At 40.2% G+C, this 19371-nt stretch overlaps 1 protein-coding gene across 9 annotated transcripts; it reads right to left on the bottom strand.

The window, feature by feature from the left end:
* Positions 1-21: 21 nt before the first annotated feature.
* Positions 22-19340, bottom strand: NBR1 (NBR1 autophagy cargo receptor). 9 transcript variants are annotated; one of them, XM_079327752.1, is made up of 21 exons: positions 18959-19340; positions 16591-16653; positions 15275-15293; positions 14880-14902; positions 13875-14072; positions 13282-13356; positions 12105-12304; positions 10357-10521; positions 9714-9920; positions 8900-9059; positions 8108-8395; positions 7542-7694; positions 7042-7117; positions 6613-6723; positions 5626-5817; positions 5370-5504; positions 4422-4779; positions 4047-4144; positions 3420-3489; positions 2612-2717; positions 22-2259 (listed from the first exon to the last, which is right to left on the bottom strand). In XM_079327752.1, the coding sequence occupies exons 1-21, from the start codon at positions 19109-19111 to the stop codon at positions 2089-2091; spliced, it is 3021 nt and encodes a 1006-aa protein (XP_079183878.1). In that variant the 5' UTR covers positions 19112-19340; the 3' UTR covers positions 22-2088. The 9 variants fall into 9 exon arrangements, with proteins under 9 accessions (XP_079183878.1, XP_079183877.1, XP_079183881.1 ...); XM_079327751.1 differs by having other exon boundaries at positions 22-2262; positions 18959-19293; XM_079327755.1 differs by lacking the exon at positions 18959-19340 and adding an exon at positions 18666-18724 and having other exon boundaries at positions 22-2262.
* Between the last annotated feature and the right edge of the window lie 31 nt (positions 19341-19371).

The raw sequence follows: 19371 nt of genomic DNA, 5'->3' as shown, positions 1-19371 counted from the left end.
AAATAAGATACAGAGGACACATCTGCTCTATAGAATATATTATAAATTATATCATGCATCCATTAACAAAATATACAAAGCCAACAGAAATATATCTTAAGCCTGAGCATACAGCATCTAAACTCTAGTAAAAAGTAATCTAAAGAACAGCATCTCACACTTGCTGTTTCAATCTGCAATGAAGTGTTCCTCCTCAAACGTTTTAGTTTTGTATTTTATAGAACACATCAGCATTCCAAGTATGAAGGTACACAAAGCAAACATGGGTCCTGCTGGGCCTGAGAGACCCAAGCAAATAACCACACTAAGCTTCAAAAGTGTCATCAGCTCCTGCATTTCACCCCCATTTTTTCCTCCTCCTTGTTCTAGAGTTGGCATTAGTCAAGAGATACTCAAAACAACACACCCAAGCAAAGGTGGAAAGTTACAGAAGGATCTTTAACTGGTCCACAGCACACAGTTGTAGTGGTGTAGAGAGAGATGGGAAACACTGCAAAATACTTCTACTGTATTTCAAAATAAACATTTAAGAGTATATCTTCCACAATCTATAAAAATAGGGTTAAAACTGAAGTGGTATGGTACATTTCTTCTCTTCAACTATTTTAATGGTATTTTTTCTTTATGGGTACTAAATCTTTAAAAAAGTTACTGATAACTGGTCAGCCACAATACTGACACTGCTTCAGCTATACTGTGACAAGACAGAACACTAGTTTGAAGCAGGAGCAATATAAAATATTTTAGAATCAATGGTCTCTTACTGCAGCAAGGAAATAACATTTACTTGAAAGTAAGAATGAAGCCAACACTGTCACCTGCTGAGGGACTGAACTCTGAGGAGTTACCTATGGATACCCCACTGCATAGCAGTGTCTGGTGCTCATTTCTGTCAATCTTCAGAATTAAATCTCTCAGCACATTTAGAAAGGAATTCTTAGATTTCCAAATTAAATATGGTCATCTAAAAATCTTATGAGAAAAATTAATTCTACAGACATGGCTACAGAAACACAGGACCAGCTAAAACCATCAGAGGACACTGTACATTTGAAAGTGCTTAAGTTAATGCATTTTTCAAACCCTAATGGAAAGTTATGTGATCCCTGCTTCAAGCATTCTTTCCATTCCTAAACATTACCAAAATTTGTACTCCAGTTCAGGTCTGGTCATTCTTGCATTTTTTTTATGTGGTATTAACAGAGTAAAATGTTTGCACTATAGTGAAAAAATGTAATGGTCAAATTTTTAATATTTTTACAAAGAGCCTGTAAAGATTTCTAGAAAAGCCTTTCCTACTCTTACAATCTGTTTTTAACAAAATATTTTATGTAGGTTATACTTCTACTGTTAAAGATCTGGTGTGCACTATCATTACTGGTTCAATTGCTGGTGGTTATTCTCCTGCTTTATTCTGATACAACAAGAAACAAACTTTTCTGGTATTCATCAGTTCAACTGCAGTTCCACTTTCAGTCTTTTCAAAAGTCCTTTGATTCAAGATGGCTTTCTTCTATGAGTAAGTTCTTTTTCTTAGAATAATTTGTAAGATATAAATTTGTCACTTTACTATCTCCCATTGGAAAACCAATTACTAAAATCCTCAGAAAAAACAAAGAAACTCCTAGTTCCAGACATCTCTTGTAAATTAAGCAGGACTACATTTTACAGCAGCATTTTACATTGGTTTCTATTCCAAAGCTAATAAGCCAACAAAAAATTTCCAGCTGCCTAAAAAAAACGTGTATACACAATAAAATGGGAAGTTCTCATCTGGGTACAAAGTTTAGTTCTACATGATTCCCTGGTAAAAGGATTTGTTCTGAAATTAGAGATTTAAAGACTACCCATTTAACTATGAGGTCCAAATAATAACTGAAATTCTGGTATCCATTTCAAGAGATGCCACAAGGGTTGTTTGACATTTCCATGAGGGTAAAAAAAAAATAAAAAAGAAGTCAAATTCTCAAAGAAAAGCTGAAGTTTTAAGCCAAACCTCCAAACAGCATTGAGGAGCAGCCTGCTACTCTTACACTCTTTAATTAGAGTTTACTCAATGAAGACTATTCCTCTCTCCACCAGGCAGGTTTAGCACCTACTGCACCAGTCTCTGTTAGTGATCTGAAGCAATTCAGTCACCACTTCAATCATGTTATTGTTGTGTTTCTTCAGGAGCCTCAGGTTTAACTGCCTGTCACAGAATCCCATCTCACACAGGCTGGACAGCAGAGCAGCAGTCTGCTCTTCTGGAGCTGCAGGCTGCTGAAAACAAAAGACAGTAAGATAAGTTAAAAATGGTTATTTCTTCTTTGCTATTTGAACTAGGGGCCCTGCATTGCACCAGAATCAGGCTGAAGCACAGATGTCTTCTGGCCCCATTCATAATCCCTTCACTGCTCATTTACAAAGGTGAGTTACTGCTCTTGCATGATGCCATAAAAGAGCTTCCATCCCTATGGCATGGATTTCCCAGTCTCAAACCTCAAAGGGACACCATCAAACTCTTACATTAGCTCCACTATAGAATATTGATACACTTAAAACACATACACCTATAAATTTAAGGTTGTCACTCAATGGCACTCACACAGCACACAGGTAAGACATTCACCTGCTCAATAATGGGTGGTCCAGCAAACAATGCTTTGTAAGCAGAAGCAGCAACTGACAAAGCTCCTTTCACAAGTTCTCCTGCAATGCTGCTTCCTTGAGGGTACCTGTGAAGACACCAGGTGCTGCTTTAGGGTCAGTAAAGCCAAGGGTTTGTTTCAGTGAAATCCAAGTTGCTGCCTGCTGAGGCAAGGACTGCTGGAAACAACAGCCTGTGATCCAAGGGAATCAGAAATGTTTGGGAACTGAGCTATACAAGAGGCTCATTCCTTTTTCTTGACACCTATTAAACTGCTGGTGTCTGCTTTCCATGAAGTGACCTTTTGTGAAGAGTTTAGTGTTCTCATCTAGAAGAGAACATATCTACATGAAAGCTCTGCACTGACACATCCATGCAGAGGAGGGCAACTTCTATTTGTTTTATATGGATACTAAAGTTACTTAATATTCTACTCAACATTTTGACTTAATTCTTCAGTCTTAGTATTTTAAGACAATTTTACAGCTAACTTGTAAAATCCCCCTTCTAAGAATCCTAAGATTTTTCAGAAAAAAACCCCACAGAATTTTAGAAGCATTCAACTTGAGCTCTTCATTAATTTTGGCGTGTTAGTTCTGCATCCTTTTGATTTGTGCCCAAGCAGAAAACAAGATCTTATGGAAACACAGCATGTTTGCCTTAATAATGGGGGTTTCTCTTCAAATTAATGACTACATGAAATCTAGGCCAGAGCTTTTTCCTAGGTGTGTAATTGAGCTGTTCTCAGTCTAAAATAGTGTTTGTGAAGTCACAGCTTCAGCTTCATTACCTTGGGTATTCTGAGAACTTAGTGAGAAATGCAGAAGATCCTGGTCCATGATTATCTTCACCACTGGGTTCTGGAAGAGGAAGACAAAATGTCAACATGTTCATTTAATGACAATTAAGTTGGAGAAATGCAACACATAAATAAACAGAAAAAAGTGTGTCATGGTACAACACTAATATTCTAAGTTTAATTATGCAGACAAGGTATCCAGGATTGTCACTGCAGTGAAAGCAGGCAGAGCATTTTCTGAACCATATGACTGATTCATCAGTGGTGTTTAATACAAGAGGAATCCTTGTGGGACTCTACAGCATCAGTGACTGTAACAGCAGCTTAAATACACAGCTCATTAATTCCAGAGCAAGGTAATTTTCCAGATGCCTCTAAGTACTTTGGAGTATCCTCTTACCATTTCCCATAATAGATGCTCTTAACTGATCCATAAAGCCAATTATTTCTTTATTTGCAACATCCATATAGCAAAAGTTCAACACCCAGATAAAAAATAAAATCTTTACTTAGTAGATTTCTGCTCTCCTCAAGAGAAACAAGAAATCAAATTCAATCCTAGGCATATGGAATAGGTGACAGCAATAGTCTGCATCCTTTATTAAGTATTGTCAATACCTTCTTTTTGTATTTGAACATGAGGAGCAGAAGAGATATTCTCTGAAGCTGGTGTGTTTGGTTCTTGGAAGATAGAATTTTGAAGAGATGAAAGATTCCTGAGAACATAAAGCAAAAACATCACTGCTTGTATTCTGCAAGTACACATATAAATAAATCACAAATAACAGAAAAAACTTCACATCCTCCCTTCTTTCCCTCTCTTGCACCCACTTAAATCAGTGAGTACAGGGCTCTACAGAAAGTTCCAGGATTTAAGAACATTTACCCTCAGTATATGACAAAACTTTTGTTAAAACAATTCCTGTTTGAAAAATACTAGACCTTGCAGACTCTACAGCAATACCAGCATGATCATTTTGTTCTTGTCCCTACCTTTGTGCCTGGGGTAAGCTGTCCACAGTCACTGGGGTTAATGGCACTGCAGCCAGTGTTTGGGAAGTTGTCAGTGTGTCACTGTCCCTCTGGATCTGTGGCTGGCTCCCCCCTTCTGGGCTCTCTGCTACTGTTTCAGGTTCTCCTGTCTTTTCCACACCAGGCTGAGAAAGAGCTGAACTATACATGGAGTCACCCAAGGGCCGACTGGTGTCAAAGCACTCAGGGAGGATGATGATGTAATCCTCTGAGGAAGCAGAGGAGCACTGACTCTGAACATCATCTTTATCATCTTCTTCATCACCATTGCCAGCACCACTATGGGGGCTTGTGCTCTCATCAGCCAGTGGAAGGTCCCCTAGCAGGAAAAAAAGTGAGTTATTAACCACTGTCCATTTGTATGGACAAAAGCAGAGACAGAACTGTCCCACCTCTAAGAGAAAGGATTTAGAAATAATTACAACCCTTAGCTGCTTCCATTACTGGTGTAATTTTCCCTGCTGTGGGGAGGGTGCAGTGTGAAAGAGTAGCAGATCATAATGTTAACCCTATGCAAATACACTGCTGGTATTAATGCTTACAGTAAAAACAGGAGTAAGAGCTACACAGAGAACTTAAACTGTAGTTTTCAGCTCCTAATTCCACACATTAGAAACAGGTCAGAAACATTTCAAGCTATGTTTACAGAATATGGAGGCACCAGTCATGCATAACATATGAGCACTTATTTGAATACCCAACTGGAATCTTTTGGTCTTGATTTCATTTCTTTAAAAGCAGCTGTTAAACCAGCTGCTTGTTAAAGTACTGACACCAATTTTCTGATGTAATGATTCTCACAACTAGGATCATATAATGATTCTCTTCATCTAATGTAGATCAATTCCCTTAGAACAGTGTCATGATTTTTTTACAGTTTTATCTTACATTCAATCCCATTTTACTTACCACAGGAATTTTCTGTCACTGGTTCTGACTGATGAATCTTTGCTTCCTTTTTGGAAGTAGAATTACTATTTATCATAGGAGATTCTTCACTTATCATATTGCAACTGAAGGTGTCTTGCAAGGTTTGTAAAGAGTCTAATAAAACCAATTAGGAAAAACAATTAAATGGTATCAACCACCTGAGCTGAGCAATTTCTGTCTCATATCTGACTGCAAACAAGTCAGGCCAGAGAAGGCAGCTAATAACAGTACTTACTCTGGAGGATTTTGGGGTTTTTTTGTGGGGGTTTGTGGTCAGGTGCAGCATCCAGGGTCAGAGATCGAATTACAGTTTCACAGACAAATTGAGTCCCACTCATATCTTCTTCCCCTTCCTCCTGGTTCAAGGCATGTTCAGCTTTCACTTTCACCACAGAGGAGTCCACAGAAAGGCAGGCTTCTGCCATTCCTTGGAAAGGGAAACATAACAGATTTTACCATCACAAGGAAATGTAACTATAAGAAGAGTTTTTTAGACAAGCCACAGTTAAAATATTGACTGTGCGTTAATTGTTTCTAAAAATTGAAAGATTTTTAAATTCAGTTCAAGTTGAATGCAAACATGATTGAGAAGTATGGGGAGCACACCTGGAGTGTTTGGAATATAACCTGGTCTATAAAGGGCAGACTGTTACTTCTCCCAACAATTCTAGTGGTCAGACAAAGCAAAAGAAGAATTTGAAAGGACTTTATACAAGGGCATGCAGTAATAGGACAGCAGGGAATGACTTGAACATGGAGGAGGGTGTATTAGATTAGGTCTTAGGCAGAAATTCTTCCTTTTGAGGGTGGTGAGGCCCTGGCACAGGGTGCCCAGAGAAGCTGTGGCTGCCCCATGCCTGGAAATGCCCAAGGCCAGGCTGGATGGGGCTTGGAGCAGCCTGGGATAGGGGAAGCTCTCCCTGCTCATGGCAGGGGGGGCTGGAACTAAATGACCCTTAAGGTCCCTTCTAACCCAAACCATTCTGTGATTTTATGATTTCTATTTCCAAATCTATATATATACATATGTATATTATGCTTCAACCTCTATAATAACTAGTATAGTGTCAGACTCCAGGTTTATGAGCTAAACAATTTTTTTTTTTCCCCAGAAGAAGGGGAAGACAGTAGTTAGAATTCCTTTTAGACATCAGGTTTGCTGACCACAGAGAAGAGACAGTATCCTCCCTTTACCCCCAAGCTCCTCAGGACTACTGCTTACCAGGCACTAGTTTAAATCCACTCCCCTCGTTCTCCTCCTCTATCTGACCTAAGCCAGGTTTCTCCAGCAAGGGGCTGTCACGTGGCAAAGGGGACATGCATGGAGTCATGTCTGGAAAACACAGGGAGCAAAGATAATTGGCACTAAAGGAGAAGGAGGCTCCATGAGGTAACATAATTTAAAGTTATTCTTTTTAAGGGACATTCTTTCAAGACTGAAGAGACTTAGTTATTTTGCAAGATAATCTGGTGGAATAAACAACTAGCTTTTTATTACTCTGCCACTGACTGTGCAAAGAAAATGGCAGCATTCCTCAACATATGGAATATTATGTTCTTAGGGATGTGAAGGTGAATAGAAGCCAAGACTGAAAAACACAAAGGATAGCTGTCTGTGCTCAAGAGAGCACACAGAACACAGGAGCCTTACCAACAGGAGTATTGTGTGGCACTCGCTCCAATTCCTGCACAATATTAATGTCCAACAGCTCAAAGGACAGCAAATCCTACAGGAAAAAACACAAAGGTTCCATGAGCAAACTCTGCAACTGAATCAGATCTGTACTTGGCAGCACAGATCCCACTGATGCACAAATAACACAACCTCAGAGGGCAGTTTTCCCACAGCATATATGACATCAGTGAATATTGTGCACAAATCAGGGCAGCAAGGGACAAAGCTAAAAACTCCCTTGTTGGGGCCAGACAGAGACTCAATGCTGACTCTTTTTTTGAGATTCTTAATCAGTCCTACACCTTCCACATAATGACAGTGCCAAATACCAGTTTGAGAAAACAGCTCTGCTATATCAAATGCAATATAATCTTTCTGAAAATAGAGTAGCCATTTTTAGAGCTCAGAAACTCTAGTCTTACAGATGCAAACCTAAGGTGGTTTGCTTTATATCTACCTGAATTTTAACACTTTACCTGTGCAGTGAGGAGATCAACAGATGGGATATAAAATTCTCTCTCACTTGGCAGATTTTTGATCTTTAAAGGAACAGTTGGCAGAGGCATTTCAGCCTGCTCTGCAGCTTCACCTATCAGTTGAGCACCTGTTTCTGTCTTTAAGGAAGCATCCTGCAAAAACAAAGAAACAGAAGGCCCTTAACCACAGTAAATAAAACATCACATGAAATCTAAAGCCTGAATTTTGTGTAAACACACAAGTAGTTTGAAAGACATTTAAATCAACTCATCACAGAGTCAAAAGGACAAGACCTAACAGAAATTCTGCAGTGCTTCAGTTCAAATAAGTAGATAAATAGCTGCAACAGACTGATAGCTAATGTCATGCCTGTCATTAAGAACAACTACTACTTAGAACTTATAAGTGTAATATCTGTTGTATTTCTTTCCTATTAAAAATTTAAAAGCAAACAGCTTAAAGAATCCCCTTGAATAGTTAGTTAGGAACACCATGCCAAATAATACACAATGCTCCTTCTCCTAGGCAGTTCAGAACTGCCCCAAATACCAGGTGAGTGACTTGCCTGTTTGGTTCTGGAAGCTCCTCTCTTCTGACAGGAGTCAGAATCCTTCCAATCACCTTCTACATAGTCAGCAGAAGGAGAGGGATCCACAACAATACTGCACCAGATCCTTGGCCCAAACTGTTCCCCTCTGTGTGACAGTCTCCAGTGAGAAGTGTAAGTTCCTTCAATGTTGGGAGCTACAAACTCAACTGAAACAGTTCCTACTTGTCCAGATGGAAGGGATGGCACTAACACATCTTTTTTCTCAGAAGATGCCAAGGTCAGATTGCCCCACATAAGTTTCAACTGAAATACACAACAGAAAAAAGCCAAAAGTTAACTTCTCAAGCTTCTCTGCAAAGTGTGGGCAGCAGGAAGCAGAGTTCCTCTGTTGAAAGGCCTTGTAGATCCCAGGCATGGAGAAGACAGGCTGCTAGTATACATCCTCACATTAATCACTACCAACACAAAGATAGCCCCATCTTCCAACACAAGTGAAGCCACTTGCAGAACAAAGGGGTTTGGAGGTCAAAAAGCCAACAGAGGAGTTGGAAACAGGCTCAAATTGAACCATTGTAACATGGGGGACACATTGTTAATGGGAAACATGTTCAGTGATGGTATTCTGAATTGCTTTCTTCCTACAGTCTGCACTTGTAAGGAGCACCCACACAGCTTATTGCCCCAGAATTCCCAGCTGTGAATCAACAGGACAAAGGAAATCTTAAACAGGTCCTACCAGAGAATTCACATACAAATGTTTCCTTCCAGAATGATTTGAGTGTGGAAGGAAGAGCAAAGGCAAGATACCTTTGTGTCTGAGCTCCATTCCACATTGCCAGTATTTTTCATTGTCCAGTGTTTGATAAACTTGGTTCCTGGTTTCAAGTGAGTACCATCAGGCAAATTCTCATCCACAAATACTGCACTTAGTGTTGGGACAATTGCTTGGAAAGGTTGATTAGTACTCCTGGGATTGGAGAGAGGAAACAAAAAAAAAAAAAACAAAATACACCAAAACTCAGAAGAAACTCAGCTGTTGATTAATGTTAATTTGGCTTTTAAATGCCCTAAATTGAAAGGATAAATTAAAAAAACAAACTAAGTTTTACATCACACATTCATAAACTCAAAGGCAGTGGGAAATGCAGAGCAGTTGCCTGCAAAGTCTGGTGTCTAATGAATCTCAGCTTAACAGCACATTAAAAAAAAAAAGAAATTGCACTGAACATAAATATACAGAATGTACTTGACTTCATGCAGACACTTAATAAAGAAGGAAGATAGAGACATTTTTAAAACTGGCAGCAATGTTAATTTATGCTCTATGAGCATGCATATATATTTATAATCCTAGGCACTCCCTCCTAAATCTACATAAATCATTAAGTTTCTGGTAAAAACCACCAGTCACTTTTTTTTTCCCCCCATCTCCTACTCTCTTCTCCACTAAAAACACTTGACCTTGCACAACATATTTAGACAAAATTCTCACACAGTCAAATGACAAATCACACTTCAAATGAGCAATTCCATAACCTTCCTCCTGTTACTTTAACTTGGTCTCATAACAAAAAGGTCAGACAGCACAACTACCAGATGCTCAGTTAACAGCAAGCCTTACAGGAAGTTACTAGGCTGGAGACTCTCAGATTTCAGAGTAGCTGAGCCATTTGTTTCCAATACATGGATAGAGTTCCACAGATGAATTTTCCTGTGCAATTTTAGCTGCTTTTTGAGCTCTCGGACTTCTGCTTTTCGCTGTTTCTTTTCTGCTCGTAATCTTTGCTTCTCTGCCTTCAGGAATCTTTTGTCCATCTGTTTCTGGAGCCTGCAAAGCAGTTAACACACCTTATTACATTAAACTGATCAGAATTCACAGTCTTAGTCTCAAGGGAACCCTTTGGGAAATATCCCATGTTTCTAGACTGGATACCAAATGATTTTAAGAGAACTCCTCACTGATACTTTGAGGAAATACTTTGAACGGTCTCTGAAAGAACAAAAAAAGGCAAACACAGAATGCTCAAAGAAAAAGCAACCTTTCAAAGTTTACTACCCATCTATGACACTAAAGTCTATTAAACACACTGTAATATTGATGACTTAGGCCCTTTATAAATATGTTTTTAGCTACTCCAAATACAGTTTGAGCACCATTCCCATTTCTTGTTATCTCTACAATTAAAAGCTGAATCTCAACTCCAAGACAGGTGCTTCCCTTTGCACTCAGGACCTCCTTGCCAGGTATTGGTGCCACCATTTACCTGACTTGCTCCAGAGTGGCAGGCAGGCGTGGGGAGAGCTCTGCCAGGCTGTAATTGTCAGTGACACAGGGGGTGGGTCTGCGCAGCTTTAACAAGACGTGGTTGGGATCGTGTGCATATGTTCCTGCTTCACACTCCTCACAGATATTGTAGGCTGGACAAAGGCTGCAAAGCAGGAAGGACAGAAGGTTACCAAGAGGCAAAGAGTTTCTACAGAGAAATAACTTTGTATCAAGCAGTTCCCAAGTGACAGCAGCTGGATGTCTCACAGATCAGTATTGGGAGCTATACCTACATTATTATCTCTCTTCTTGGCAAAACTGCAACACAGTTCCCACTTCTCTGAACACACATTAAAAAAAAAAATTGATGCTTCTTTTAACACAAGTGACTAAAATTGTTGCTGCAAAGGGCAGAACATTTTACCAAAATCCAGTGCCAGAAACAGCACCATACTTATGAAAATACAGAGGGTAAGTCAACAAGCATTCAGGGATGCAAAGCAGACTGCTCCTCCAGGAACAGGGCTGATAAAAACCAGACTGTCATCTCCTGCCATCAAGGGAAAAAAAAATCCAAAGAAAAACTCCTGTTGGCATTTCAACCACTGCTTATGCCTAGTCCCAAAATGCTCATCTTTACAACAATTGACTCATTCAAATGAAACTTTCACTTAACACCTCACTTAAGACATTCATCACAACCTATTTTATATTATTAGACAGACAACAGTGCAATCATTAAATAGTATGAGTTGCCTTAGTCTCACTGACTCAGAACCAAACAACTATTACAGACTAGCAGTTCTAAGTCTTGCATTTTTTGTTTAGTTAACCAAATAAAACATTTTCTGTTACAATTACTGCATGTCCTATGCAGATAAGGTAAAGAGTCATTGAGAATACAGTGTTATAAACTTCTCTCACTTTAACAATCACCTTTTCTCAAAACAGTATTGACCTTGCTTTTATGCAGATAAATTCTAGTGAGCACAGGAGAGAAAATCAGCTGTGGGTGAGACATGTGGGACTGTGGGGTTTCTGGATGGTCACAGGACAGACTCAGGAGTATTTGCTGTTCTTCAGGGTTGTATTTTATTATAGGGTGTGGGTATAAGAGAGAGCTTAGAGAAAAGTTAGAGATTAGAGGTAATAAGAGTGAGGAGGAGGAGAGGGGAGAGAAGAGAAGAAAAAGGAGAAGAGGCAGAAGCAGAGAGGAGAAGCAGGAGAAGAGAAATTTTCCATTTGCAGTACAATAAGTATTATTCCATAAAGAATATTCTAAATTTGAATAACCAATCTAATACAATATACTAATTTCCTAATATTTGCATGCAACCTATAGGAACAACTAAATCACCATGTTTTATGGCTTTACCCTTATCTTGAGATCTTTCCTGCCAGGCTTGAGACAGGATATCTGCTGCTTCTTTGGCATGTATTGCATTTGGTTTTATCTAAGAAAAGGAAGAGGCCTCAAACCTTAGATGTTGAAAATAGTTATGTCAAATACTGCTAACATCTCTATTTCATCTGTTTCACAACTGCTTGCTAGGCATTCATAAGTCTTTGCTATTCCTTCACCAACAGAGACAGAGAGATGTTTCAAATGGTATTTGAAATAGAGGTGAGGAGCCAGCAGCAGCTAAGCCCAGGCAGGTGCAGCCCCCCTGGCAGGCTGAGTGCTGTGCCAGCCCCCCTGGCAGGCTGAGTGCTGTGCCAGCCCCCCCAGTGCCCCCAGCCCCTCACCTGCACTGGTAGCGCACGCCCACAATGCGCGCCCGGCAGCTGCAGCAGCTCATCAGCCAGTCCCAGTGCCCCTGTGTGCCTGCAGCTGCTGCTGCATCTGAGCTCTCACAGCAACCTGCAGGCTGCCTGGGATCAACCAGCTTCTGGTACAGCTTCTGCTCCAGCCTCTCAACAGTCTCCTTAACGACTTGTTCCCTGAACTGGAAAGATATTAAAGCAGTCATGAATGTGATCCACCCATTATGTTGGAAAAGTTGAGTTACGTTGTCATAAGTCTCCCAATACCACCTCAGAATCATTTCCCCCACACCCAGCACACTCTACATAAAACTATACAAATACCACATTACTCAGAGAGGCTTTTATTTGAGAAAATACCAACCCAGAGCTTTTAAGAAGGCAAGTTAAAAATCACATATTTATGCTTACAATATTTTCTTCCACAAGCTTGTGTGAAGGGAAGGAAACTCATCTCCAAAACAATTACCACAACTCCCAAACCCCTCTAGACTTTCTACCATTCTGATTTGCCCATCAGTGATGTTTCAAACATAACCATGAACTCCCCCTATTTTTAGGTGGTAAAGGAAAGGAGAGTATAGAGAAAAAAGCTTAAAGATAAATGCACATAGTTTCAAGAACTTGTTAGCTAATGAATTCTTTGCAGTGATATCAAACTGCTTCTCAGTGATGTTTATTAGCTGCTCAAAACATGGTAACATCCACATCTTAATATGCAGCTTATTGCATATTTTCTCCAAGTGAACACTCAAGAAAAGTAAGGTCATCAAATGCTCTGTTTTCAGCCACAGGAAACCAAAAGTACTGCCCTGCTGAAACTGGGCAAGCAAGAGCTCACAAGAGCAACACTGCTCTGGAATTCTATGGCTGTCTAGAGTTCCACAAGGATTCTCTTAGGGGAGCTACTTAAAACTACACTCAGACTAATCAAACCCATAAACTAAACATTCCACTTTTCACAGGTGGTATGGATCAAGTTTATGGTTCTGAGGTTTTTTAACTACACTGTAGACAAAGTTACTCTGCTTCTCATTAAGATCCTGGCCACAAGTGCAAGAATGTTCAGATATCTGGAGTCAAGCATCACAAAGTTCTCTTCCATGCAGAACTTCTTATATATTTAAGTACACCAAAACTTGCAAGGCAATACACTTACTGTTTCCAAGTAACTTGTAAACCATTCTGGAGGATTTTCATTTGTGCTTTCTGTTCTGGTCTGATTTAACTTTTGCTGGGGGGAAAAAAAAAAATCCAAAACAAACAAAAAGTATTCAAAGTTAAAAGAAGAAAAAACAAACAAACCTCAACACAGCAAGTTCACTGCTGAAATAGCTTTCTAGTGTATTTATAGAAAATATTTAAAGTTCTCAGAAAATAGTGAAGTGACAGAAAATAGCCACTGACATTTTCCTGCCTCATTAGCACTTGAATGTAATTACACACCAAAGAAGCCAAGTCAACCAGAAGTTACCAGATGGCAATGAGCATTTCAGGAGATGAATTGCTCTGTTTATCAAAATACTTAAGAAAGATCAACATGAATGCACCTGCTTTAGTATTTCTAAAGAGAGCATCAAATTATCCTCTTGAAGACATTCAAACTATTTGGTGAGCTTTAACAGGTGAAGGTAACTGGAAACAGAGACCAAATTCTGAACCCAGTTTTTATATATGGCTAAAGAGGACAATCAGTCTACAAAGTGAATTACATTTATTAATTCTTTGTTTTAATGCAGCTCAGCTTCTTACCTGAATGGTCAGCTCCTCATCATTTTTTAATTCTTTCTCTAATCCCTGAGTTAGCATGGAATAATGCAAAAGTGGTTTCTTCTCATCTTCAAGAAGCACCAGCTTTTCTGTAACAATTTTTTCATGTAGTTGCAAAGCATGAGAAGAGTTCTTTTCATAGGCATTCATCTGAAGCTGATTTCCTTGTTTAACTGCAATCTAAATAAACAGTACATATATACACCATGTTTTCCACTTACAATCAGCATACAAAATCTGTAAAAATACAGTATTACACTACAGAGTTTTGGAAAAGACTAACATACACAAAAAGAAAAACAGAGAGATGCCAAGGTAGAGACAGCTGATATTCTCCTTCTGAAAGGTTACTAATATGCTTATTAAAAACATTATTAAAAGCCAAATGATAATCATGCAAATATCCTAATGGAATTTTTCAGCCAATAATAAAGTGTTCACAGGAGCCAGTAAATCATAGATTGTGTCCACCAATTTCTGATTATTTTGAAATTATCTAATTTGAAATTCAAGCCATGAGCAAAAAGTTCTGAAAGACTTAATAATGTAAAACAGAAACATAAAGAAATGCAATTCTTATTTTGTTTATCTGCTTATAAAGTAACTAAGTTACTTATTAAAGTAACTCTAGTAAGTTTTAGTAATATACTCTGGCAGCAGAGTCTGTGTGGCAAGATTTTTGAAGGGTTTCACTGAAGCCAAATATTTCCAAATATGGGATTAATGTTGAAGGGTTTGAGAAAGCCAATCTCACAACTAACCCACTGCTGCTCAGGGTCCTGAACCCCAACTGCATATTCAGCTACTTATAAAAACAAAACCAACCAGCATGGAAGAAAAATGTAGTAAGACATTCAAGCTACTGCCCAAAGTTAAAAAACAGCTATTCTGTTTTCCTGGGCCAGGTAATATCATTTTTTTTCTCAGCTGCACCAATTTTAATTGGAGAAGGATGGATATATTAAAAAAGTCAAAGAGCACATTTACCTTCAGAGCTTCTTCATATTCCTCTAAAGAAAAACAGAAAGAAATGTGAATGGCCCCTATCTCAAACAACAGATGTAAGTTTAGCACACTGTATTGAGAAACCCTTCCATGACAAGGGGCCTCCCCTACCCTCTGTAAATTCTCTTCCACTAGTGCAAGAAATTGTACATACAGCAACAGGCACTTATTTTCACAGCTAAGAGCCACAACATTCCATTAATTTAGTCACTTCTAACTTGTTCCTATGGATCAAGAATTTTTTTTTCCTTTGGGAAGAATTTGATGCCAATTCATACATAAAATACAAGAATCAAATCCTCAACTGGATCTTCAAAAACCACAAGCAACACTTGTGCTCTGTTTCTTGATTTCACCCCAATAAATCAGCAGCTCACCTTTGCTGTTCACAGAGACCTGCAAAAGAGAAGGAACAGTGAGCAAGAGCCACAGACACATTTTTGCAATTCTCTTAAAATTAACTTGCTTCAGAATAAACATACTTTTATTCACAGTTTCATCAACACCAGCCCTTTAGGTATTTGTTATTGCTGCCATGTTTAATCATTACCCAAAGCTGTGGTGCTTTGCAGCAGCCTGTGTTTGTTACTGGATTGGCACAGGAGGCAGGTCTGGCACTGCTGGCACCCAGAACAAGCATGATCACCTCAGAAAGTCACTGCCTGTTCCCCTGGGCTCATTGCACACATCCAGAGCTTGGCCCCAGTTGTTTTAATAGCCCAGCTGTGTGTTTCAAAAGACCAATTAAGTATTTCATAAGTGTTTCATTCTTCTATAGAAACTTCTTTATCAATTCTGCACATAGAAGTCACTAATACAAGAAGCTATTTAATCCCCACAGCATTGCAGGATTCTGAACAATGTTTGCTCAGTATTTCAGGAAAAGCTTTCACTGATGCACTGTATTTATATATTATACAAGTTGGAAAAAAAGGGGAGAATAATTCTCTAAAAGGTTGTTGGCAGCTTCTTGACATTTTCCCTTAGGGGAAAAAAGTAAGAACAAGAACTCCCATCTCATTGAGCAGAGCTATAATCCAAGCAGTGGAACACTGTGTCTGCAAAAGGTCAATTCTGTGTGAGAGTTACATTCCCCCCTGAATCTCTAGATAAACAAAAATAATATGAGAGGGTGAGACTGTGCCAAGCAGGAAGTTACTCAACAAGGACAACTAGAAGTAACCAATTTGTTTTCTGAGTCAGTAATCTGCTTGGAGATTACAGCAATTGCATAAAGCAAGCAGAGGATTTGAGTGCACCAGATCACTGAAGCAAACATATGCCAATGACAGGGGACCTACATTTTCCAGAGCAAGGAGTCTAGATTGAGGAGACAGGGATTTACCACAGCTGTAAACACAAATAGTTACAACTACATTGTACTTGTTAAAAAAAAAAATTAAAAAAAAAAAGTTCTTCAACAGTTCCTCAGAGCACAGAGAACCACTGGGTGTTTCAACAGGGTGGGAAAAAGAAAGGCAACAGCTTCTAAAAGAAGTATTTTAAAATACAAATGCTGCATTAAGAGTAAAACCACAAGACTATCAGCTATTTTCTTATTAAAGGGGCAAAGGTTCCCTCAACCCAAACAGCATAACAGGCTCTCCTGAAGGACCCACCACAAATCATCACAAAGTCATTTCTGGCATTTTTCAGGTGGCTTATTAGAAGGGTGGGGTGGCAGGAGTTTTACCTCATCATTATCCTCATCAATGTATTTGATCTGAATGCTGTCCAGGCCAAATGACACTTTAACCTGCAATGAAAAACAAAACACAAAACCATAGTGAGGCATAGTGACAGCTGCCCCCAGTTAATAATGATTATTAATTGGGAATAATATTAAAACCTTTCTATCCCTTCCTTCAGTTTCACAGTTGAAGCAAACATAATTTACCAAATCCATTCCTCTGGAGATGAACTCTTCCCAGTGCCTTCCCTCCAAGCTTTACTAACTTTCCCTAATGAAAAGAATAAACACATTTCTTTCCTGTTGTACCTTGCTTGGTTAATGTTTACACCAAAATAAATAATAACAATCCTCCCATTCTAAGAGGACAAGCTCAGGGTTAACAAACTCAGTTATGGTAAACACTGCAAAATAGGAAGGTGAAGGCAAACAATCCCCAAACTCTGTATTTTACATTAAAAAGCACCCAGAAGACAGCTCACATAGGTGATCAGCCTTTTTTCAGCTTACCAAAATTCAAAGAATAAAGCTGAGCAGTTATTCTGCATTTTACATTAACAAGGCAGAATGAGCAGCACCAAATGAACCATTCAATGAAAGCAGTTGCTTCCACGTGCTGACTCTTTGAGGCTCCTGTAAATTTTTGTACCAGTTTCCTATAAAATCTGTATTTTTTCCCAACAGAAACTCTCTCAAACAACTGACACATGTGCTGCTAGCCCAGACCTAAGAGAAAAACAGCAGCAGCTTCAGCCAAAAGTGCCTGGGGAGTTGCCCAGCCCCACTGGGCACACGTGGGCACATTCTGCAGGGAACGTGCTCCAGGGGGCTTCTTCCTGCAACACATCCCAAATTTTGGGAGGGCAGTGACAGAACCAACTTGTTTTGCCAGGAAGAAAGTGTGATTCTGTATTTACATGGTCTAGGAGCACAGATTGTACCCTTAAACTCAAGCTTATGGTATCCCTAATAAACATCCAACACATTTAATAAAATATCAAAACATAAGAAAGACAAGTTTAACTGCTACTCCCTTGAAACAGCAATTCTCACAACACAGACAACCCGTGGCTCTGCCTTGGCTAGGGAAACACTGAAATAAAACACCACACCTTGAACAAACACACCCTGGCTCCCAGAATACCTAAGATTAAGGGCAGCACAGTGCTTACACAGTAATCTGCTGCCAGCTTTGATGCAGGCAGGATTCTGAGCAGCTCAGACATTCCTGCAGGGTGCACTGGCACTAAGGATTTTAAGACTGAACCAGTCAGTGCCTCTTGAAAAGGATTTGAAATACAGCAAGTGAAGATGATGCAGTTCAAACTTTGAACTTGAGCAATTCTAAAGCAAAACCCTCCTGCACATATACTGGAACAAACTAGTAATAAAAGAGCTGAAAGACAGGAAATAAAACAGCAACAAGAGGTCTTCAGATGTGACTTTGAAAGCAAGCTAAAAAACGCAGAACAGCTGCCACAGAATTAATTAATAATAATGTTATTTTCATCATAACAAAGGGAATCCTTGCAACAGGATTTCACCCTAAACCAATATTGCTAATAATAATAATGTTATTTTCATCATAGCAAAGGGAATCCTTGCAACAGAATTTCACCCTCAGCCAATATTGCCAATAATAATAATGTTATTTTCATCATAGCAAAGGGAATCCTTGCAACAGAATTTCACCCTCAGCCAATATTGCCAATAATAATAATAATGTTATTTTCATCATAGCAAAGGGAATCTTTGCAATAGAATTTCACGCTTATCCAACACAGGAATTGTCACTAAGCAGCCCTGAAAACAAGCACCCAAACAAACTCTTAACTACACCAAGATACACAAACCTTCACAATCACCTGCCCACGCAGACGCTGCTCTATCCAAACTAGCACACACAAAGCTCCGGGAACAAAAATGTATTAGTGACTCGGTGCCCCAAAAAACACAGACAAATCTTCAGAAAAGCAACAGACGTGTGTTACTTCGCCACAGGTATTTCAATAAGAATAGGAAAATAGCAATATAAGGTACTTTACAGAGGGATACAGAGCCAAGCCAAGTGTCCATACCTGTGGAAAAGGGCAAAGAACACAGCTAAGACCACTTGATCACACAAAATAAAAAGGGCCCTTGAGAATCTTTTTCCAAACCAGGCCGTTCACGTCAATCTAAGCACAAAGCAGGAGCAAACTATAGAATTAATGAAAAAAGAAAAACCAAGATCGCAGCAACTGGTTACGGTACGAACCACCAGTTCTGTCGGCCTGCGAAATGGGGGAGTGTGCCGGGGAAGGCGCGGCCGGCACCGCAGCGAGCCGGCTGGGACACCCCGCTCCGCCTCCCGCGGGCAGCCCGCGCTCACCATGGCCTCCACATCGGCCCACGCCGTGCGCGCCGGGTCGGACACGAGGAAGGTGCGGCTGAGGCCGCGGCAGGTGACGCGCAGGGTGACCCGCGGCTCCATGGCGCGCTCCCGCGGGGCCGGCGGCGGCGGCGCTCCCGACGGGCACAACATGGCGGCCCGAGGGCTGCCGGCCCCCCGCCCGCTGCGCGCGCCTATTGGCGGAGCCGCCTGTCACTCATCGCGCCCGCCGCTCCGGTTGGTGGGGAGGCGGAGCAAGGGAGCCGCAGAACCACAACAATAAACAGAGCCGGGCGCGCGCGCGCACACCGCGGCCACGCACGTCCGGCGACTGCGCCGGGGCGGTGCCTGCGTACCCCGGGATCACGTGGCGGCTGCGGCCAATCAGGTGTCAATGAGAGCCAATTCCAGCC

The sequence above is a fragment of the Erithacus rubecula genome (assembly GCF_903797595.1).
Source record: "Erithacus rubecula genome assembly, chromosome: 27".
In the NCBI taxonomy this organism is placed as follows: Eukaryota; Metazoa; Chordata; class Aves; order Passeriformes; family Muscicapidae; genus Erithacus; species Erithacus rubecula.
Note: the sequence above shows the minus strand (reverse complement) of the source record. Positions and strands in the feature narration are given on the sequence as shown.

Coding starts and splice junctions, on each gene's coding strand:
- NBR1 (XM_079327751.1), bottom strand. CDS start 19,111: ATGTTGTGCCCGTCGGGAGCGCCGCCGCCGCCGGCCCCGCGGGAGCGC. Junction 4,145..4,421: donor AGCTTACCCCAGGCACAAAG/GTAGGGACAAGA, acceptor TTATGTTCTCAG/GAATCTTTCATCTCTTCAAA. Junction 2,718..3,419: donor AAGTTCTCAGAATACCCAAG/GTAATGAAGCTG, acceptor GTGTCTTCACAG/GTACCCTCAAGGAAGCAGCA.